The sequence below is a fragment of the Sus scrofa genome, chromosome 6 (genome assembly GCF_054392235.1).
Source record: "Sus scrofa isolate SSC_HxYL_T2T_F1_AM1 chromosome 6, Sscrofa_HxYL_maternal_Yorkshire_Landrace_v2.0, whole genome shotgun sequence".
NCBI lineage: Eukaryota > Metazoa > Chordata > Mammalia > Artiodactyla > Suidae > Sus > Sus scrofa.
The window spans coordinates 142,236,197-142,260,777 of record NC_139388.1 but is presented as its reverse complement, the minus strand read 5'-3'; the positions used below and the strand labels follow the sequence as shown (position 1 = coordinate 142,260,777).

Below are 24,581 nucleotides of genomic sequence, written 5' to 3'. Positions count from 1 at the left end.
TAAGCAACTCCTATGGATCAAAAATAGGCCCGACGTGGCTCAGTGGAAACAATCTGACTAGCATACATGAGGATGCAGGTTCGATTCCTGGCCTCGCTCAATGGTTAAGGATCTGGTGTTGCCGTGAGCTGTGGTGTAGTCACAGATGCTGCTCAGATACTGTGTGGCTGTGGCTGTGGCCAGTGGCTACAGCTCCAATTTGACCCCTAGCCTGAGAACCTCCCTATGCCATGGGTATGACCCTAAAAAGAAAAAAAGACCAAAAAAAAAAAAAAAGAGAGAGAGAGAGAGAGAGAGAGAGAGAGAGAGAGAGAAACAGCAACTTAATGAAAAAGTGAGCAAAGGACTTGGTAGGAACCTTAAAGGAGGAAGTCCAAATGGTCGATAAATAAGGTAGTATTCCATCTCACTAATAATTAGGCAGATATAAATAAAAACCACAAAAGGAAATAATTATATACTGCCAAACACTTGCAAAGAGTGAAAAGCTTGATAATATGATGTTGACAAAATGTGGAGTAATGAGATCTCATAACTGAGAATGAAAGATGGTAGAACCGCTTTGAAAAAGTTTGGCATGATTTGACCCTATGACAGAGCAATTTCACTCCTAAATGTGTATACCAAACTACTGCCTATGTATATAAAGTTACATGCACAATAGTGTTGATGGCAGCATCATCTGTAATAGCCAAAAACTTAAAACAACTCAACGTCTATCAAAAGTAGAAAAGATGAATAAATGATGGCAGTCATAAAAAAATACTAAGTAGTTACTTCCTTTAGAGAGGTAACCACTGTCTTTAATGTTCTAATAATCATTGCCTTGTTTTTCTAATAGGTTTATCATCTTTTATGTATTCCTAACAATATAATTTAGTTTTGGCTATTTTTGGCTTTATATAAATGGAATGGGAAGGGGGGGCTGTCTTTTCCCCTTACCGTGTTTGTGAAATTCATACAGCTGGGTGCCTACTCTCTTCCTCAGACACGCACATAACCACATCCATACTCACAGAGATGGAAGAAAAAAACCCTACTTTAGTCCAAACAAGAAGTCCCACAAAAGATATCCATATTACTTCAGAGACTCAAGTGGTTCAAATTCAGACACTCAAATAGTCCATTTAGAGAACCAACCAAGAAACAACCAGCTATGACCTTGATTACTGCTGAAGTCTGTGTTAATTCAGCAAGTCACTTCTCTGACTCAGAATATAATATTTTGACTATACATTAATCATCATACAGTTATTTTTATTTATTGTCTGTTTTCTCCACTAGATTAAAAGTTCTAAGAGGGCAAGGCTTTGTTTTGTCCGCTACTATATGCACCAGCACTCTGAACAGTGGCCCTGGGTCATAACAGCTGCTGAATAAGTAAGTAAAATATACTAGAGAGATTTTAGAGCAGTTTCTACCTCTATTCCACTTAAGCCAACATTAAAATTAGTTGAGAAACTAATTTCCCCATTACAAATGAGAAACATTTCCCCATTACATCTGAAATTTCTATCTACTTTTTTATTGAACTGTAGTTGATTTATAATGTTGTATTAATTCCAAGTATACAGTAAAGTGATTCAGTTACACCCATGCATATAGTCTTTTTCAAATTATTTTCCATTATAGGTTATTACAAGTATATCTACATTGTTTTTTTGTAATGGCCACATCCATGACATATGGAAGTTCCCAGGCCAGGGATGAACTCCGAGCTGTAGCTGCGATCTATACCACAGCTGTGGCAGTGATGAATCCTCTAACCCACGGCATTGGGCAGGGGATCGAACCCACACCTCTGTAACAACTCAAGTCACCGTAGTCAGATCCTTAACCCACTGTGCCTCAGCAGGAACTACAAGTATACCTACTTTCTAATGTCCATTTTTCCCCATTCTGTTATCAGTTAGATTCACACATGAGAGGCTGGTAATTTATTTACTTATTTATTGATACATATTTAGTCAAAACTTGTAAGTTATCCTCTGTGTTTAATAAACAAAAATTTCACACAATAAAATATTTCCCCAAAATCAAACCAGTGTTGATGAAGAAATAAAAAGCTCTTAACTGATTTAAAAGACAACTGTATAAAACAATTATAAACTACATTGTTGAGTTTATAACATATAAAGATGTAGAAGAAAGAGAGTTAAACAGCAAACAGAAAGTTTGGAGGAGTTCCCGTCGTGACTCAGTGGTTAACGAACCCAATTAGTATCCATGAGAACATGGGTTCAATCCCTGGCCTTGCTCAGGGGGTTAAGTGTTGCCGTGAACACGTAGGTAGGTCACCAGCTCCCATGTTGCTATGGCTGTAGGCTAGCAGCTGCAGATCTGATTCAACCCCTAGCCTGGGAACCTCCATATGCTGTAATTGTGGCGAAAGAAAGGAAGAAAGGAAGAAAGGAAGGAAGAAAGGAAGGAAGAAAGAAAGGAAGGAAGGAAGGAAGAAAGAAAGGAAGGAAGGAAGGAAGGAAGGAAGGAAGGAAGGAAGGAAGGAAGGAAGAAAGAAAAAGAAAGAAAGAAAGAAAGAAAGGAAGGAAGGAAGGAAGGAAGGAAGGAAGGAAGGAAGGAAGAAAGAAAGGAAGGAAGGAAGGAAGGAAGGAAGAAAGAAAGGAAGAAAGAAAGAGAAGAGAAAAGCAAAGAAAATACAGAAAGTTTATATTCCAGACCTATGTCTTGGACTCAATACATAACTTTGAAAAAAGTTTTCCTTTTTATATCTCAGTTTCTGTTATAGTAAGGATATAAGCCATACACTACTTATGTCATGGCTTGAAAGATCAAATGAGATCATGAACATCATGAAGTCATTTATAAAAAGTTGGAGATATTTCCATGAATGTGAGATGGCATTATGATTATTACAGTTTTACATTAAATATCATATGTACGGAGTTCTCGTCGTGGCGCGGTGGTTAACGAATCCGACTAGGAACCATGAGGTTGCAGGTTCGGTCCCTGCCCTTGCTCAGTGGGTTAATGATCCGGCGTTGCTGTGAGCTGTGGTGTAGGTTGCAGACGCGGCTCGGATCCCGCGTTGCTGTGGCTCTGGCGTAGGCTGGTGGCTACAGCTCCGATTCGACCCCTAGCCTGGGAACCTCCATATGCCGCGGGAGCGGCCCAAGAAATAGCAACAATAACAACAACAACAACAACAACAACAACAACAACAAAAGACAAAAGACAAAAAATAAATAAATAAATAAATATCATATGTAAAATATCTGGCATATCTTAGGACCTCAAGGAAAAATTTTCCCTTCTCCTTCCCCAATGATTTCCTAAAAACCCAGCTCAATTATAATTCCACATCTGTTTCCCTTTATCTTTAGTGAGAATTTAGAGAAAGGAAAAGATCACCTTACATCTTCCTCTCCTGGCTTTAGCTTCTGGTGACTTTCCATCCAAAATAACCAAAAGTGCCCTCTCATATCTCAAGAGCTCTTGAGCTTAGAGGCTCAGGCAACCTCGAATAACAACTTTTCCTTGACAGAGTACCCTTAAAATAGATGTCCTGGAGTTCCTGTCGTGGCTCAGTGGTTAATGAATCCGACTAGGAACCATGAGGTTGCGGGTTCGATCCCTGGCCTTGCTCAGTGGGTTGAGGATCCGGTGTTGCCATGAGCTGTAGTGTAGGTCACAGATGCGGCTCAGATCCCGCGTTGTTGTGGCTCTGGCGTAGGCTGGTGGCTACAGCTCCGATTCGACCCCCAGCCTGGGAACCTCCATATGCCATGGGAACGGCCCAAGAAAATGGCAAAAATACAAAAAAAAAAAAAAAAAATGTCCTGACCAAAACCTTCCCTTGAAGATGATTTCAACCTCTAAATAGTCTTCTCTGAGTACTGAATAGAGCTGCTTTTATTTCACTGAGCACTTGCACTGTGTCTTATCAGGAAACAGATGAATAAGCAACAAAATTCCTCTTCCAAAGGGAATTGCAGCGTAAAAGTGGAAGCACACCAATGCCGTATGGAACTCCAGAAGATCTCAAAGAGTGCTCGAAGGCACATACAAAGACTTCAAGAGCTACGATGGAAGGACAGCTCACATTCAGCTGAAGAAACCAGGAGGCCTTCAAATTAAGGAAGTGGCATTTGAGCTAGACTTTCCTGAAAGACTGAGCTCAGTGGGTAAAGAAAGGAAAACCTGGGATGAGGAAATTCAGTATGTCAAGGAAATAGTGAATCACACAGGAGGAAGATGGGTAAATATGGTCACAGATGGATTAAAGACTCATTCAGATCAGCTAGTTTTATCTTTCTTACTAATTGGAATTTAACCTTGTTCTCAAATCTCTTAGAAAAACCCACAAGTATGAGTCCGAAAGTAATGTCATGCATTACTTCCAGAACTTCAGAAATTTTGGAAAACAATTTGCCTTTAAAATTTAATATGGCTTTTGCACTAATCTGTTTTTAGTTCGGTGCTTCTTACACACACCAGCACACAATTCCAGACTATTGCTTAGGAAAGCTTTTTAGTCGATGAACTACTTTATTTCATACTAGAAACTGTACCTGATTCATACTTTAAGTATTTAGTAAACACACAAAGAGAAGAATAGAGCAGAAAAGGGGTAAAAGTTTGAGCAGTGAAGGTTCTCCAGCAGATTCTTTAGGAAAAAAAAAAATGACTGAAATGATGTAAATCAAGCTGCAGTGAATACTGCACACAGGGGAAACTGCTATAATTACAGAAGCTTGATAAGCATGCACGTGGTATTTGGTATATTTAAATTATGGATAGTGATTTCTGTTCCAATGCTACGCTTTATATATTTAGGACTCAATTTAATACATTCATTATATAAAAAGTCAAATTTTGGCATTGTGTTTTTATATTAGGTTTCCTATGCTTAAGGAATACATGGGTTCGTATTTTTGCAAAAGAGCATTTAGAGATTTATAAAAGTTTAACAAATAGCTAACAATTTTTTGCGAGTATCTATCCAGGCTGGTATATCACTAAGCCAGGTATTGGAGTAAAATGTCGATATTATCAAAACATGTCACTTTACTAGAATTATTTGACAGACTAATCAAGAAAAAGAGGAAAAGTCCCCCTGCTAAGTATCGCATTGAAAAAGACAATCTGACCCATCAGGTCGAAGTTCTTATCACAGTCACTGACTCAAGTAATTATTTGTTCTGTAGACCCTAATGACCTCTGGCTTAGGTAGCAGCAACTCAGTTTTTCTGTAACGTGTGTTTGTAAAATCGACTTTCAATGGGTACTTTGATGTCATAACAAAATGCACTTTGGCATCCCATCTTTCACATGCATGCGCACGCGCGCGCGCACACACACACACACACACACACCAAAACAGCCACAATTTCAGGACAAGTTGGTATTTTGAATGCTCAGAATCAAACATCCTGAAGATTTATTCCAAGAATGCCTGTTATTGTTCAAAGAAATTATGCTTCCTAAGGATCTGCAACTACAAGGAGTTTCCACATGTTTAGTGTTTTCACACTCTGCCACAATCTACCCCAGAACAGGAGGTTTATGTATGGAACATTAAGTGTACCACTCGGTTAAATATGGAGCAAAATTTGTCAGCAGTACTAGACTACAGTCCAGTGGAAATGTTCCTTGTAGACACACATCTCTCTTATTCTTATAGTTTTATGAAAGACATTCAAAGAAAGCAAGAGTGATTCATTCTTTTCTTCTTACTACTCATATTTTGGTATAAAGCAGTCTGCTAAGTACTACATCAGAACTATTTTTAAATAAAGTTGTTTTTGTATTTTTGGCTTTAAGGATGATTAAAAGTTTTAAGGGTTCCTGAAATAAGGAAAAGAAAGAACTGGTGTGAAATAATTACTTGTTCTTTTCAACGCAATGATTAAAATTGAGTAACATTGATTATAGAATCTGCCATGATAGAATTTTCTATTTTGAAAGTATATTATGATTTCATTTTTAAAAACAATTTAAATCAGTTTCCAATTTAAATCCTCTAGAGATTTATTTTTAATTTCGTAATAACAATTTTGGCACACAATTATTATTTAAAATAAAGATCAGAATATATTCTTCTTTATGTTTCTAATTAAAGGTAGTTCTGTTGTTTCATCAACATAAAAAAAACCCAACAGCTTTCTTTTTTGATAACTAAAAAAGTTAGCTAAGTTTATAAAGAAAGAAAAAGTAAAACTTCACCAGAAGAATGAAAAATAAAGGTGAGCCAGGTTAACCAATTACCAGGTTTCCAGCTGAAGTGTTCCGGTTGTTTGACTATGAAACTGCTCCCAGCTAATAGCCCCAATTGTACTTTCCCATTTAAGTGATCCAGTTTTCTCAACAAACTCTAAGCTGCTAAGATACTATTTATCTATGTTTAAAAATAAAATTGCGTAGCTGAGATTTTTTCTGCTACTGGTGGCTCTAAACTGAAGAGCTTTCTTCAATGAATAGAAAAATTATATTCCTCAATGCTCTATCATCTGGTGTTAAGATAGGCCTGGTACCCTGGCAAAGAATGTCAAGCTCAAAAATTAATATTATGGGCTGTCCCTTATTTCTAGAAGGAAAGAAAGAGTTTCTGGGCTTGTTGTAATCATAGGCTATAACATATACTTATCGATATCTAAAACTATTATTTTAAAAAGAAGAGTATAACTAACGATTTGTTTATTGAAATTTCTTTCAGTTAAAACCGTTCCACTCTTTTGTATAACTCCTTTCATCTCTCTAGCAACTGGAATTGACTCAGTCTCAGCATATTCATCAGAATATTCTCAAGCACGGCAAAAATGGTCAAGGGTGTGTGCTTATAAATGCCTAAAGGTGTCCTTTTCCATGCCATTTATGTAGAGTAAGTATTCTTTACCTCTTGCTCTGTTCTCACCCTACCCTACAAGAGCAAACAAAACTGGGATAAAATGCAAATAAATAGCTATAGGAGAAGAGAAATAAATAGCTGGGGACTCTTGCTAATGTGCAAACATGTATCATGAATCTCTAGTTGGAAACTTAAATAGGAATCTGGATCCATTTTGTATAAGGCATCCTTGCCATCTAATTACAAAAGCTAGGGGACACTTATTAATATGCTTAATTTCCCTTTTAGGGGAAAATTTAAGAATATTATGGAAAGCCTTGATACAACCCAAAACTTCAAATTAAATGTGTAAGGGCAAAAAAGCATGGTATTGAAAGAGTACAGATTCTAAGATGTGGGTCTAATCCTGGCCCAGCACGAACAATGTGGGGCAAGTCCTTTAAACTCTCTGAACTTCAACCCTTCACCTATAAAAAGGAAGGGGCTGAAGATGATCTACAATGTTCCTTCAGGGTCTAAACATCTGGCACATGAAGGGTCCTGCTTAGGTGCATGTTGAATAAAAATGCTTACAGCTGCCAAAGATCAAGAGATAGAGAACACAGAATGCAGGCTAGGTAGACTGCTCTGATACAAATTGGTGAGAATGGAGGCCCACCAGGAAACCAGGGTAAGTCTCATAAACTGTAGAGAAGGGACAGAAGAAATAAAATTCCTGGTGCAACACTACTAGAGATATGATATATACAGGTTGTATTCAGAATATTCAACCAAAATTCAGAGGTGTATCCTGGTTTCCTGAAGAGATCAAACAGGAAGCTGAGCACCATCCAATAGAGAAGTTTGATGTAGGATCCCCGTGAGAATGAGGGAGATTATTAAGAGGAATTAGGGCTGTCAGAGATAGAGAAGCAGGAATGGGAGGGGAAATGTAATTTCCCTATTCAAGTAATAGGAAATAGAGCATTCCATGTATCTCAAGAGAATGTACTTTGTCCCCACAAACTCCTTAATAATATGGCCAGTCTTAGTGTTATATGAAATAACATGCATGTGCTGCAGAGAAGAACAAAACTAAGAAGTCTATTATTAGGAAAGAGAACTAGGGCTGTAATCTCAGTCTGATGTGGAGAAACCATTTCAAGTTTTCCTGTTGGATTTGGTGGTTACCAAACAAGTAAAGGGACTGCACTCACTTTTATCAATGCCTCATGTTCTATCTATCTATGAGCAGCAAGGAAAATGTCAATGAGAAATTACAGGCTCACCCCATTTCCTAAGTCAGGGAAATCAAAAGTTTTTAATTAAAAAAAAAAAGGTAACAGGAGTTCCCGTCATGGCGGTGGTTAACAAATCCAATTAGGAACCATGAGGTTTCGGGTTCAGTCCCTGGCCTCGCTCAGTACGTTAAGGATCCAGTGTTGTCATGAGCTGTGGTGTAGGTCGTAGACATGGCTCGGGTCCCATGCTGCTGTGGCTCTGGCATAGGCCAGCAGCTACAGCTCCGATTAGACCCCCTAGCCTGGGAACCTTCATATGCCAAGGGAGCGGCCCTAGAAAAGACAAAAAGACAACAACAACAACACAAAAACAAAACAAAAAACCCCCCAAGATACAAAGTCTTTTATAAAATAGAAAACTTTATGCAGTTGATGTCAGATCTTTACTGTTGTCATTTATGCAAGCTAATCTCTCAATGCCTCAGTTTTCTCACCTATAAAATGAAGAAAATAAAACAAACCTCAAAGAAGAGTTGGGTATATTAAGTAAATTAGCATATGCAAAGCAATTAAAAAAGTGTCCAACACATTGTAAATGCTATGTAAATATTTTGTTATTGTTGTCACATCAATACACTTAAAGACCCAAATAGCTTTTTACAGTACATAACATTGTCAAGAAAATTCAAATATAAAAACAAATTGGGGAAATAAAATGGAGAAGAGCCAAGTTTATCTATGTTTATAATTTGGACGAGTAGCCAGGCAAAGTCCAAACCATTTCAAGAATTAATAATAAGAGATATATACATTTGAGTTACTTAAATCAGGCTTTCAAAAACTAAAATAAATGATGTCCTATTCAACAGCATAAGGAAATTATACATTTTACTCAGTTCCCACTTCTAAACGTTCCTATTCGCACAGATGTGAAATACTTGATTGCAGTATTTTGTGCCAAGAGGAAGTCAATGCCACAGAGAGGAGGCCAGCTTCAATTGCCAGGGGAAAGAAAAGCTCCAAGATGAGGAAACTGCTCTTTCCCCGAGAATCAGAAGTCAACTTTACATAACATGTTTTGCCTGAAGAAGACATGTGTCCTTTTCCCTTAAATTTACATTTGTTCCCCCAAGATGCCTTTAGGCTTTCCAGAATTATTATTTGAAGTCAAATCTGTTTTAACAATAATTTTCCATTGCTACAACTCTAGCTGACACTGATATCCTGAGGCGGGGGGACAGGGGGAACAAACTGGGACCAGTTTAAATAACAGCAGAAGTTTTTCAACCCTGCCATTTTGACACTGAGGACATTTAACACAAAATACAATTTGACCCAAGAAAAATGAGGTTGGGTAGAAATTAGTCTAAAAAATAAAATTAAAAATACTAAAGATAATGTGTGTGTGTATGTATTGAAGCATCAAATATTGTTACTACCCCTGAAAACTTCAAAAACTAACTTTTAGAGAAATAATTAACGGAAAGTAGATTTGAGACTAGTTTAAGTTCTCGGGGTAATATTTATTAACCAAAAAGCAGTGGGAAAATTGTATCATCTTGTAAACTTTGATATGGAAAACTTGGATTGGGCAGAAATAATGACCACCAAAATATTCAATGAAACACCTATAATTGATGAACCTTGATGGAGATAAAATATAATCAATTAATCAAATCTTTACTTAAAACTTACACAGAAAATGTTGTAGTCCAATTAAAATAAGTTTAATAGAATAAAAGAGGATAAGACCATAAATAATTTAACACTGCTACATGAAAAATTAAGATAGCAGATTAACCAATAGAACTTATCCCCACCCCAAAAGAAGACAATTTTACTGACTCAAACTCATTGATGTTGGTATTAATCTGATTTAAATATTGGTATTTAGAAACAGCCAAAATACCCTCAGTTTTAAACTGGGTCAAAATGTCAGAATCAAAGTGTGGTAGTCAAAAGAATAAGTCAAAACAGTCAGTTTTCAAAACAGCATACTGTCCATTAGGCTAATATAATACACTTGACCCTTGAAACAACACACATTTAAATTGTGAGAGTCAAAACAACCATTCAAAATCTATGGGATTATGCAAAAGCAGTTCCTGGAAGGAAGTTCATTCTGATATAGGCCTTCCTCAAAAAAGAAGAAAAATCTCAAATCAACAACTTAACCTACCACCTAAAAGAATTAGAAAAAGAACAAACAAAACCTAAAGTTAGAAGAAGGAAGGAAATCATAAAGATCAGAGAGGAAATCAATAAAATAGAGACTCAAAAAACAACAGAATAAAATCAATAAAACCAAGAGCTGGTTGTTTGAAAGGATAAGCAAAGTTGACAAATCTCTGGTCAGACTTACCAAGAAGAGGAGAAAAAAACCCCAAATAAACAAAATAAAAAATGAAAAAGGAGAAATCTCAATGGATCCTGCAGAAGTACAAAAAACCATAAGAGAATACTATGAATAATTACATGCCAACAAATTTGACAACCTAGAAGAAATGGACAACTTTCTAGAGACACACCCCACCAAAATCGAATCAAGAAGAAATAGATCATTTGAACAGACCCATCACTAGAAATGAAATTGAGTATGTAATAGAAACACTCCCTACAAACAAAAGTCCAGGACCAGATGGCTTCACATGCAAATTCTACTAAACATCAAAAGAAGAACTTATACCCATCCTTCTTAAAGTTTTCCAAAAGACTTAAGTAATAGGAACACTCCCAAAGACATTCTATGAAGCCACCATCACCTTAATACCAAAACCAGACAAAGAGACTACCAAAAAAAAAAAAATTGTAGGTCAATATCTTTGATGAATATAGATGCAAAAATTCTCAAAAATTTTTAGCCAACTGAATCCAACAACATATAAAAAAGATCATACAACATGACCAAGTGGAATTCATCCCAAGTTCACAAGCATGGTTCAACATAGGCAAATTAATCAATGTCATACCCTACATTAACAAAAGAAAAGTTAAAAACCACATGATCATCTCAATAAATGTGGAAAAACAATTTGACAAAGTTCAACATCCATTCATGGTAAAAACTCTTACTAAAGAGGGTATAGAGGGAACATAACATATTAAAAACCACTTATGACAAACCCACAGCCAGCATAATACTCAACAGAGAGAAGCTGAAAGCCTTCCCACTGAAATCTGGAACAAGACAAGGATGCCCATGCTCACCACTTTTATTCAACATAGTATTGGAAGTCCTAGCCACAGCAATCAGACAAACAAAATAAATAAAAGGTATCCAAATGGGAAGAGAAGAGGTAAAATTGTCACTATATGCAAATGACATGACACTATATATAGAAAACCCTAAGGACTCCACACAAAAATTACTGGAGCTGATCAACAAATTCAGCAAAGTAGAAGGATACAAGATTAACATTAAGAAATCAATTGCATTCCTGTTTACTAACAATGAAATATTAGAAAAGGAATATAGAAAAGCAACAACTTTTAAAATTGAACCCCCCAAAATTAAATACCTAGGAATAAGCCTGACTAAGGAGGTGAAAGACATATGCTGAGAACAATAAAACATTAATCAAGGAAATTAAAGAGAATACAAAGTAACGGAAAGACAGCCCACACTCCTGGATTGGAAAATTAATATGGTTAAAATGGCCATACTGCCCAAAGCAATCTATAGATTTAATGTGATTCCTATCAAATTACCCATAACATTTTTCACAGAACTAGAACAAACGATCCAAAAATGTATATGGAACCGTAAAAGACCCAGAATGGCCAAAGCAATCCTGAGGGGGGAAAAAAAAAAAACCAAACAGGAGGCATAACTCTTCCAGGCTTTAGACAATATTACAAAGCTACAGTAATCAAGACAGTGTGGTACTAGTACAAAAATAGCCATACAGACCAAGGAAACAGAATAGAGTTCAGAAATAAACCCAGACACCTATGATTGATTAATCTTTGACAAAAGAAGCAAGAATATAAAATGGGAAACATTCTTCTCAGCAAGTTGTGCTGGGAAAACTGGACAGCTGCATGTAAATCAATGGAACTAGAACACACCCTCACACCATGCACAAAAATAAGCTTAAAATGGCTTAAAGACTTAACATAAGACAAGACAGAGTTCCCATCGTGGCTCAGTGATTAACAAATCCAACTAAGAACCATGAGGTTGCGGGTTCAGTCACTGCTCTTGCTCAGTGGGTTAAGGATCCGGCGTTGCCATGAGCTGTGGTGTATGTCGCAGATGTGGCTTGGATCCTGTGTTGCTGTGGCTCTGGCATAGGCCAGCAGCTACAGCTCCAATTAGACCCCTAGCCTGGGAACCTCCATATGCAGAGGGAGTGGCACTAGAAAAGACAAAAAAAAAAAAAAAAAAAAAAAAAAGACAACATAAGACAAGATACCATTAAATTCCCAGAAGCTAACATAGGCAAAACATTCACTGACATCAACCATACAAATGTTTTCTTAGGTCAGTCTCCAAAGGCAATAGAAATAAAAACAAAAATAAACAAAGGGGACCTAATCAAACTTATAAAATTTTGCACAGTAAAGGAAAAAAAAAATATATATATATATAAAATGAAACGACAACCTATGGAATGGGAGAAAATGGCTGCAAACAATGCAACCAACAAGGGATTAATCTCCAGAATACACAAGCAACTCATACAACTCTACAGAAAAAGAAAAAGAAAAAAAAAATTGAAAACTGGGCAGAAGACCTGAATAGACATTTCTCCAAAGACGACATACAGATGGCGACAGGCACATGAAAAAATGCTCACATCACTAATTATTAGAGAAATGCAAATCAGAACTCCAGTGAGGTACCACCTCACACCAGCCAGAATGGCCATCATTAATAAATCTACAAATAAAGACTGCTGGAGAGGGTGTGGAGACAAGGGAACCCTGCTACTCTTTTGGTGGGAATGTAAATTGTTACAACCGCTATGGAAAATTGTATGTAAGTTCCTCAGAAAACTAAACATAGAACTACCATATGATCTGGCAATCCTACTCCTGGGCTTATATCTGCACAAAACTTTCACTAAAAAAAAAAATACATGCACCCGCATGTTCATTATAGCACTATTTGCAGTAGCCAAGACATGGAAACAACATAAATATCCATTAACAGATGAATGGATTGAGAGGATGTGGAACATATGCACGAGAGAATACTACTCAGCCATTAAAAAAAGAACAAAGTAATGCCATTTGCAGCAACATGGATGGAACTAGAGACTCTCATACTAAGGGAAGTAAGAAATAGAAAGGCAAATACATATGATATCACGTATATGTGAAATCTAAAAAATGGCACAGACGAACCTATCTACAGAACAGAAACTGACTCACAGACATGAAGAACAGACTTGTGGTTGCCAAGGGTAAGTGGAAGGGAGTGGGGTGGACTAGGATTAGGGAGTTAGTAGATGCAACATTTAGAATGGATAAGCAATAAGGTCCTGCTGCATAGCACCGGGAACTATATCCAATCACTTGTGACAGAACGAGATAGAAGATAATATGAAAAAAAGAATGTATGTAAATGTATGACTGGGTTACTTTGCTGCATAGTAGAAATTTACAGAATATTGTAAAACAACTGCAATAAAATTTTTAAACAGCTGTGAGTCTACTCATCTTTTTTAAATAGTAAATACCGCAGAACTGCAGGAACAGCAGATATAGAGGAACCATGGATAAGAAAAGCCAACTATAAATTATAGGGAGCTTTTCAACTTCCAGAGGGTGGGCACCCATAACCCCTGCCTTGATCAAGTGTCAACTGCGTTTGGTCTTGTGATTTCCACATTTATGTACCACATAAACTAAAACTGACTAAATTAGTACAAATAAAATATTATTAGAGTAAAAAGTAATAGTAAATCATCAGTGGTTATACTTTGAAGTTTTAAATAGCAGTTCGTTATTTGCTCGGTCCACTACTTGATTCCAGGAACAGAAGATGTAGTTATATTCTTCAGGGAAGAAGGGACCAGATTGGGTACTGGTTAAAGTTTAAAAAACCTGCATCTAAATGAAACGATGTACTGGAAATGGTGAGTCTACAGCCCTTCTTAAAGTTTGGAAAATAGGGAGACAGGAGCAGGTCTGGTGGATGTCAAGTTGAACAAACAGGTCTGGAGCAAGATTCAGCAATCAGGGTCAGAGGTTAAAAATGGAGTTAACTGTGTATTCATGGGCTTTGAAACTATGGGACCAGAAGAAATCACCTAGGAGAGTATAGAAAGGAAAAAAAAACACGTCATGGGGGCTCTACAGTACTCAGATTCTAAATGGTAGAGACTGGGCAGAGGAGGAGGAGATAACAAAGAGACAGGAGGAAGCAGGAGAGGGTGGAATCATGGAAGCAGCAGAAGAAAGTATTCCAAAAAAAAGGGTGGCTAGATGTGTTAAATGCTGCTGAAGGAGAATAAGGTGAGAAAGAGAATGATTCTTTACTGGAGGAGCAAGATGGAAGTTTTTGCAAACCTATCTAGGTAAAAACCTACCCTTTTTTTTCCTCCTCTTTTGACCACCTTGTAGCATATGGAGTTTCCAGGCTAGGGATTAGATCCCAGCCACAGCTGCAGACCTACACCACAGTCGTGGTAACACCAGATCCTGGAACCCGCTGTAACTTTCAAAACAATAAATGCTATGTAAATATAATCAATAGCAGAATCTACATAGGTAAAATTAAAGTGCACGAGAGTCAAAAAAAAAATGGCTTTGAGAACAGAAGCAAGAAAGAACATACATGATAATCTTTTTAGTTGAAGATTTGGAACTGGAGTAATGTTGGAAGTCACAGCAGAAAAAGTACTAATTTGTTGATCTCAGAGGCAATAGGAGTACATAAAAGAAGAACAATTCTGGAAGGTAGTGCTCCTCAAACTTTCATTTGCATGAATCACTTGAGGATCTTGTGAAAATGCAGATTTTGATTCAGTACATCTGGGGCAGGGCCCGAAAGCCTGCATTGCTAGCAAACTCCCAGAGGACATGCATGCTCCTGGTCCACAGACCACACTTGGCATAGCAAGACTCAACCATCAGGGGCTGAATAAAGAGCAAGCCTGGTGTCACACAGCAGAAGAGGACTGGGGAAGATACTCAGAGTGTCATAAAACATCCAAGAAGCCTTATTGTGGACATGTTTATGTGAAAGAGATTTCAGTAACACGTGTGTCAAAGTCAGAAGCTGAGATGGAAGGATGGGAAGAAGAGAGGATGTATGAGGTGAACTGGGGTCATGAAGCATCAGTAACTACACAATGTTTTTCCTGGGCGTTCTTTTCCAACTTTAAAGAGAAGGAATCCCTGAAGGGAGTAGAAATCAGCCCTTGAAAGAACCCAAAGTCTTTCTCAGCAATTAGTTTTTACCAACCAAATATTTAGGTGCTCCTAGATTTTGAAAGAGTCATATATTCGTAATAGATATACTGTCATAAAGAATTCTCGGACTACCTCAGTACTTAACATCCAGACTATGACTTACCATAGTTCTTGCCTTCTAAATAAGGGGGTGGTAGGCCTAGAACAAAGCACAAAAGAAAAACAAGTCTTTATTTGTAGGAGTCAATGACTCTGGAGCTCAACACCCATTTCTCCCTGCCCCCAAAACTCTAGTCCTTAAACTTTAACATACAGAATAACATTAAATCAGTTGGACTGGTCAACTGATACTTAACATTCAAATTCACTGATAATGAGCACTTAAGGTTAAAAGAAACACACGCTTGTAATAAGCTGTAATGGAAAAGTATCTCAAAAACAATATATATTGTACATTACCTATAGTATATATTATTGTATATATTCTACATTTATTTTATATATTATAAATATCTTACATCTATATTCTCTCTATATATACACAACTGAATCACTTTGCTGCACACTTGAAACTAACACAACATTGTAAATCAACCGTACTTCGATTTAAAAAAAATTTTTTTAAACTACATGAAGGTGCCAGAGGCAATAGGTTTAGGGGTTGGGGAATAAACCTGTTTACTCTTCCATTTTCATCCATGCTTTGTACTAATATAGATGATATATGCACAGTCTCACAAAATTCAGCATCAAAAAATGAGGCACTTTGTTTACTTTCACTTTATGTTACTGCTTAGACCTCGGAAGTCATGTCAAGGGTGAGAAACTTAATAAGCATTAAATTCCTTTAATTGCATGCAGAATAGTCAGTGTAGACTAGAGAAAAGATATGTAATTCGAATTCAACAGCCACACTTTAACCACATACGTATGGCCTTTTGCTTTAATGGAAACTTCCACAGAACAGCTATTAGCATAGCCCATTCAATTTGGAAGGTAAAATTTATGGTTATTTTGGTGGAAGGAAAGAAAAGGTAGCAAGCTCCGTAATGAATAATGATATCACCATAAGGCTTTAAGGCTCATAATCCCAGATATATGTTAAACAAAAATATTAATATTTTGTATGAACACCCCACTCTTTGGTGCATTATCAGACTCGTGAATCCAGAAAACTGTTGAAAAGAATTCCCACTAAAGACCTAATGGGCAGAAATTACAACACTTGGTCTAAGCTCTCATTAACACAATTAATCTCTGAAAGTCAGAATTGTGATACAGATTGCAGGGAAAGTAAATACATGCAAACTGTGTTCGCCTGGAAAAGATAATAATAACTATAATTAAAATACCAACCGAATACTTACTATACACTAAGTATCATGCTTCATATACATTATCTAATGTAACACTCATAAGAACCCTTACTCTCATCACAATAACCAATTCATTCTGAAAAAAATGAAAAGTTGAGTCCCAGAGGCAATTAGACCTTAGGGTCTAATCTTTGCTTAGAGTCACACTGCTAGCAAGTAGGGGATCAGGAATTCAAACCTTGGTCTGAGTGGCTCCAGAATCTACCTGTAACCAATATGACTACCAGCCTCTAGTACAATCAAATTTACCACAAAAATAAAGATTATTTAGAAAGTTTTCCATGACATTCCTTTCCCCACACACACTTTAAAAATAGTGATGTTGGGAGTTCCCACTGTGGCTTAGCAGTAACGAACCAGACTAGTATCCATGAGAACGCAGGTTCAATCCCTGGCCCCACTCGGTGAGTTAAGGATCCAGCATTGCCGTGAGCTGTGGTGTAGGTCACAGATGTGGCTTGGATCTGGCGTTGCTGTGGCTGTGGTGTAGGCCAGCAGATGCAGCAGCTCCAGTGCGAGCCCTAGCCTGGGAATTTCCATATGCCATGGGTGTGGCCCTAAAAAGAAAAAATAATAATTAAAAAAATAAAATTGGGATCAGAGCTGGGATGGGCAGGAAGCAGATCAGTAATCTCAGCCATAGGAAGAAGGGAATTGGGTAATCACTGCAATATGGGTGCTTCACAGACATAGTTAAATCCTTACAACAACTATACACTCTAAGCGTTACTCCCATTTTAGAGATAGGGAATATGGAAGCTCAGAGCGTTAAAACTACCTGACCAAGGATGCACGGTCTTGTTGTTTAAAAAAAAAAAAGCAAACAAAGCAGGTGTCCTATTTCCCAGGCTGAATATCACACAATACAATTTTGACTCCTACCCAGATTTGACACAGAGAATAAAAAAATTCAGGTGCTTTTTCCTTTTTTTTTTTTTTTTTTTTTTTTTTTGGTGGGATCAATTTACAAGATGGTTGAGCCGGCCTTCTGTGTAAGCTTAGGCCTTTTCCAGAAGCTGTTTGTGAGAATATTCATATCTTATGTAGATTTCTTTGTGATGTGTACAGACACCAAGGTTATTCTGACCCTGGCAACAGCTGGGAAGGCTGGCATCTAGAGTGAGATAATCTCCAGATACACAGCCTGTCTACCTGTACCCAGCGCAGTAGAATCAGTATGAAGTTGGAGACAGGAGACAGTGGACTTTCCTTTCTACTCTGATTGCTGTGCCTCTTACCACTTTAATCCCCTTTTGTCTTTCTTGCTTGAAAAATATTTTGGGGAATGAGGACTGGTTGGAGGTAGGGGTGGAGGTGGTAGTAGCAAGGAGTGGAGCCAAGTTGGAAACTAGTGAGAGTCATGTTCTTGATGGAACTATATGAAAAAGAACTAGGATGCTAATCCCATATTCAAGTTCAGCATCATTAATGATAGGTCAACTAGGTATTATGTTTCTCCTTTTGTGATACAGTAAAGGTTACATAGTACCTAGGACATATTCTGGTCCAAACATGGGAGGTTTTGGTTTGGTTTTGTTGTTGTTGTTGTTGTTGTTGTTGTTTTTAGGGCTGCACCTGTGGCATATGGAAGTTGCCAGGCTAGGAATTGAATCAGAGCACAGCTGGAGGTGCAGGTCTATGCCACAGCAACACTGAATCCAAGCTGTATTTGCAACCTTATGCCTCTGAGCCACAGTGGGAATTCCTCCAAACATGTTTAATAGGAATCCATTTAACCTATACTTTATAGGAACTACAGGAAATAAATAAACAATATAAATTACATTCTTGGGAAGGAACCAAACAAATCCAGAAAGTGAGGTATTCTGCAGGACAACTGCTCATTATTAGGAGAAAAGGGAACTGTGTCAATTAGGAGAGACTTAAGGGGCCTAAACCACCAGTCACAGAGTCTGACCCTAGACTAGATCTTGGTTTGGACAGAAAGCTGTGAAGATGTTTTGCAGGAGGAGTTTCTATCCTGGATCAGTGGTAACGAACCCAACTAGCATCCATGAGAACAGGGGTTCGATCCCTGGCCTTGCTCAATAGGTTAAGGATCTGGTGTTAGCTGTGGTGTAGGTTGTAGACCTGGCTCGGTTCCTGCGTTGCTATGGCTATAGCATAAGCCAGCAGCTACAGCTCCAATTCAACCCCTAGCCTGAACTTCCATATGGTGCAGGTGTGGCCCTAAAAAGCCAAACAAAGAAAAGAGAAAAAAAAAGTTTTGCAGGGAACAACTAGGGAAATCTGAATATAGAATGATATTCGATAAAATTCACATCTGTTGAACTGAAAAAGTGGACATTTTTAACTGAAAAATACAAGGAGCAAAAAATAGATAAAGCAATATCTCATTCTTGTTTTAAAAAATTGCAGATCTGGAAGGAAATAGGATAAAGGTTATGCCTCTTGCTAATTAGAATTTGACACTTTTTTCTTTTTTGGCAACCTGGGCCAGAGATCAGATCCAAGCCACAGTTGCAACCTACACCTCAGCTGTGGCAATGCTGAATCCTTAACCCACTGAGCCAGGCTGGGGACCAGACCTATGTCATAGTGCTGCAAAGATGCCACTGATCATGTTGAGTCACAGCGGGAACTCCAGAATATGACACTTTATATAATTAAATTTTACTTTGATGAATTTTCTAACTTTCTACTATATGAATAAAACCCTTATAAAATAAAGTATTGTAATTTTAAAAAAAAGAATTGGGTACTGAAAGGGAAGTGTGTGATCCATTCCACAAAGCCCATTTTTCAGTACCCATGCTACACAACTAGTCAATAGACTACTAAGGAACTAAACCAAAGGCTGACATTTTTCAGTAGGATGCCAATTTTGTCCACCCCCTGGTCTCCAGGTGCGAGGGATGAGTCCCAGTTCGTGGAACTTTTGCACTGCTCTCACACTCCTGCTAGCTGCCTGTGCTCGCCCACTGTGATAGGGCCATCAGTGGAAAAGTCTAGGTTTCTACCTTGGTTACTTCGCCCATGGCTCCATTTCCTTTCCTGAACACAGCTACTTGGCTTTGACCCTGAGGTCTTGCCTCATTTCTGCCTGCCCCAAAGACTGACTCCTGCTCTCAGGAAGCCAATAGCCTGGCTTGGATATGTGTAAATAGAGAGAATGCCCAGAGTCAGGATTATGTGAATTTCCAACATCATCTGGTGGGTGGAATTGACACTGCTGTGCCCTGCCTGCCAAAGCGGACATGCTCTGGCTGCTGTTGCCTACCCAAGCTGTGCCTGAGCTTAGCATGCCTTGCATAATGCAAGGGATCGGGTGGCTGCCAGAGCAGCCAGCCTCCATAGCCAGCTTCATTTCTCATTCTCTCTTGGCTTCACCGAACCTTGCTATAAAGACCTAGCAGGCTGCAAGCCCAAGACAGATGTGATGCTAAGCCTACATGGTCTGAAAAAAGAGGCTGGTTATAAACTCCATGCTGAGTGGTGGCTCAGTGGTGATAAACCCAACTATTATCCATGGGGATGGAGGTTCAATCCCTGGCCTTCCTTAGTGGGTTGGGGATCTGGCCTTGCCATGAGTTGGAGTGCAGGTCACAGACACAACTCAGATCCTGCATTGCTGTGGCTGCGATGTAGGCCAGCAGCAGCAGCTCCGATTCAACCCCTAGCCTGGGAACTTCCATATGCCATGGGTGTGGTTCTAAAAATAAAAAATAAATAAATAAATTCTGCACTGAAGGGGAGAACAAGACCCAGGATATGGGAACAACCATGCCCACATTTCTTCCTTAATTTATTCACTTATTAGCAAGCATGTATTGACTTCTTCCTTGGTATCAGATACTATCCCAGGCACTGAGGCTACACACAGGGGACCAAGGGAGTCCTGACTCTCTTGGCGTTGTTTGTAAAGCTTCAGGATAAAAGGCCTTAAGCAAATAATGATTTAGTTGTAAATGGGATATCAGAGAGGGTATGAAGGAAAAATATGAATATGAGAACAATTTCTAATCTAAAATTTAAAAGATGATTAAGAGCTGGCATGATGGTTGTCAGTCCTGGCAAAGGGCACAGCATAGGCAGAGCCTACGATAGCAAGGAACTTGGCAGCTATAAGGAAATAAAAGAAGGGTAGCGAGAGGACTCTGGGTAAGGGGCTGAGTGATAGGAGCTTGGGCTGGAGAAGCAGGAAGGGAGGGCAAATGGACATATTTTGCTCTTCCCCACCTGGATGCCCTTGAAGAAATACATGCTCAAGCACCTGAGGTCTGAAATGGACCTGAGGCTGCTGAGTATCTTCTGTAATCTTTTCTGTTTTCCAAAAAAAGAACTGCTGCTGAGTCCAAAAAGGTAACAATATTCTGGTCATTATGGTTAGATACTGGAAACAAAACAAAATTCAGCATCCCATGCATCAGTAACCTTTTTTTTTTTTTTGCAGTTCTAGTATCCATAATTTAAAGAACAATGTCGCAGAATTAGGAAAAGCCCAGAGAAAGTCAAGAAAGCAAGAGCCAGAAAATGTGATCTGTACCTAAAGAGCTTCACACAGAGTGGAAAAAAAGATAATGATAGAGAATGACCTAAGTCTATGAAATCAAAGACTACAGGAAGACTACACTATACCCTTGTGTGCAGCAGTTAAAGATTCAGTGTTGCTGCAGTTGTGGTATAGGTTGCAACTGCAGAGTGGGTTCAATCCCCGGACTCGGAACTTCAGCATGCCAAAGGTGCAGCAAAAAAAGAAAAAGAAAAAGAGAAATCAAAGACTACAAGATGATTAGAGGGAAAAGGAAGTTGAATACTACATTTTAGAAATTAGAAATACTGTATGTTGGAGTTCCCTTTGTGGCTCAGTGGGTTAAGAACCCAACTGGTATCCACGAGGATGTAGGTTCAATCCCTGGCCTCACTTAGTGGGTTAAGGATCTGGCATTGCTGGGAGCTGTGGTGTTGGTTGCAGATGTGGCTCGGATCTGGTGTTGCTGTGGCTGTGGTATAGACCAGCAGCTGTAGTTCCAATTAGACCCCTCACCCGGGAACTTCCATGTACCGAGGGTACGGCCCTAACAAGCAAAAAAAAAGAAAAAAGAAAAAGAAATGCTGTATGTTTTTATAGACTGTAGAAAGTTTGCAAATTCATTGCTTGAAAAAAAGTCCAGTTTGTACAGATGAGATCAAGTTCTGCTTTCTGCATGGCCACAGCGGGGTCCAGTGAGGCCCAGCACTACCCCTCACTCCCTCTACGGCCTAGGGCAAGTATGCCCTGTCTGCTTCCTAATCTGTGAAATGGGAGGAGGCCCAGTCCAGGGTTGTTATAAGGAGTAACTGACATGGTACGAAAACGTGCACCACAATTTCTGACACATGATGGACAGTCAGTGAATGAACATTAATGCCCTTCCTTATAGAACACAGGAGCTCTGATAGATGCTGCCACATGAAAATAAGACAGGTGGATGAAAATGAGAGATGACTGATTTAAAAAGAGACTAATTTTTTAAATCATGGATATTTTTTGAAATAGCTTGAACTATGATGAAAATATGGACACCTCAAAATATACCCACTGGTACCTGCCCCAGGTAGCTTTGGCTCAAGTCTGTTTCAGTGTTTATCCACTTGATTGTCTCCAAGCTTTTGCCTCTGTGATGAACATAAATACATACATATATACATTTCCAGGACTCGTGAACTCACTTTTTTTTTTCACTTCTCTCTTTCAGTGCTCTCAATTAACTCATTCTTGTTCCAGATATTCAGATATAATGTGCCTCATTTTCTTTACTTTTTTTTTCTTTTTTTTTTTTTGTCTTCTTGTCTTTTTGTATTTTGAGGGCCGCACCTGCACCATATGGAGGTTCCCAGACTAGGGGTCTAATCAGAGCTGTAGCCACCAGCCTACACCACACCACAGCCACAGAAACGGCAGCTCTGAGCTGTGTCTTTGATCTACACCACAGCTCACGGCAACACCAGATCCTTAACCCAGTGAGCAAGGCCAGGGATTGAACCCGCAACCTCATGGTTCCTAGTCGGATTCGTTTCTGCTGCACCACGACGGGAACTCCTAATGTGCCCCATTTAAAACTCTCTCTCAGAGGTCCTGCTGTGGCTCAGTGGATTAAGAACCTGACATAGTTCTTATGAGTCAGTGCGGATGAGGGTTAGATTCCTGGTCTTGCTCAGTGGGTTAAGGATCTTGTGCTGCTGGGACCTGTGGTGTAGGTCATAGATGCAGCTCGGATCCAGTGTTGCTGTGGCTGTGGTGTATGCCAGCAGCTGCAGCTCTGATTCGACCCCCAGCCTGGGAACTTCCGTATGCCACAGGTGCAGCAGGAAAAATGAAAGTAAAACTCTCTCTTAACAGATATCTTTAATGTTGTGGTGTGAATTAATGTTATGCTACAGGTTATAGAAAGACATTGGAGGATTTATCCATACTTATATTAACTACATTTTAAAAGATATCCCCAACAGAGAAACATAAAGCACAAATTCCTTGCAGAAGTTGTGGCATCCAGGTGATACATGGCAGACAAGGGGAGGTAAAGAAGAGGATAGGTTTGGCAGTAATGATGCCATTTCTGAATTCTCTATGCAAAGAATGTATGTATAAGGCAAGTCATGTTTCCCAACTTCTATACTATTTTCATTTGTGATTTTTAAAAAAATCCCTTTGCACCCCTTCCAAAAAAATCCAAGAGTTCATTGAATGAAGATATCCAGTGACATCATCTAAACAAGATCATCCGCAATAAATCCACACTTCTAGGATTCATCTCTACTCTCCAGATCAGCACTATCCTTTGAATGAAGAAAGTGGCAATCTCCTTCCACATGTCATAGTCTTTTTGTCTTTTTAGGGCCACTCCCGCAGCATATGGAGGTTCCCAGACTAGGGGTCTAATCGGAGCTGCAGCTGCCAGCCTACACCACAGCCACAGCAACGCCAGATCCGAGCCACGTCTGCAACCTATACCACAGCTCAAGGCAATGCTGGATCCTTGACCCACTGAGCAAGGCCAGAGATCGAACCCACAACCTCGTGGTTCCTAGTCGGATTCGTCTCTGCTGTGCCATGATGGGAACTCCTCCTTCCACATTGTCATAGTGTTGTGTGATGGGGCAGGTAAGAGAAAGAAAGGTAGAAAGTGGGTAGTAGACAGAATCTAACAATCACATATAGAATCATAAACTTGAAAATGGTTCTCAACCGTCTGTGGAAAACTGATAGCATCAATTCTGCAAATTTCTGCACCGATTTTGGGAGAGGGAGGTTGTAGTCATCATGCTTGTTATGTTAATACACTATTTTAAATTAAAATAGCTTTGTATTGCTTTTATTCATTCAACCAACATTTCTTGAGAATCTGCTCTGTTAGTAGTGGGGCATTAGGGCCAGAAAAAAATAGCAAGACCCTGTCTCTAGCCTGAATAGTTTGCAGTCTAGTGAGAATGAAAATTTTACCATAACTCTTGAGGCAGTGAGGGGATATGAGGGTGCAGCCATTTTAAGACACGAGGAAGTGAGATGTTTGAAGAAAGAGTACAGAAGTTAGTAGCCTTGGGGATTCAAACTGGACTATTGGCATAATGGCGTATCCCATTTTTTTCTTTCTTTTTATGGCCACACAGGCGACATATGGAAGTTCTCAGGCTAGGGTTCAAATTGGAGCTGTGGTTGTGGCCTACACCACAGCCACAGCAACAACAATCCTTAATCTACTAAAAGAGGCCAAAGATCAAACCTACATCCTCACAGAGACAATGCCAGGTTCTTAACCCACTGAGCCACAACAGGAACTCCAAGTACCCCATTTTTGAATGCCAAAAGCATAAGTC

At 38.8% G+C, this 24,581-nt stretch overlaps 1 protein-coding gene across 10 annotated transcripts in view; it reads right to left on the bottom strand.

Annotated features, from left to right (window-relative positions):
• The window catches only part of SLC44A5 (solute carrier family 44 member 5), a 409,049-nt gene that overhangs the window by 187,807 nt on the left and 196,661 nt on the right, over positions 1-24,581 (bottom strand). For 8 of the 10 annotated variants that reach the window (XM_013996232.3, XM_021096464.2, XM_084964679.1 and 5 more), the window contains one exon: positions 15,551-15,586. The exons of the other annotated variants lie outside the window; for them this stretch is intronic. In XM_013996232.3, coding sequence (XP_013851686.2) covers positions 15,551-15,586 — 36 coding nt within the window. The remainder of the gene's footprint in view (positions 1-15,550; positions 15,587-24,581) is intronic. 10 annotated transcript variants of the gene reach the window in all.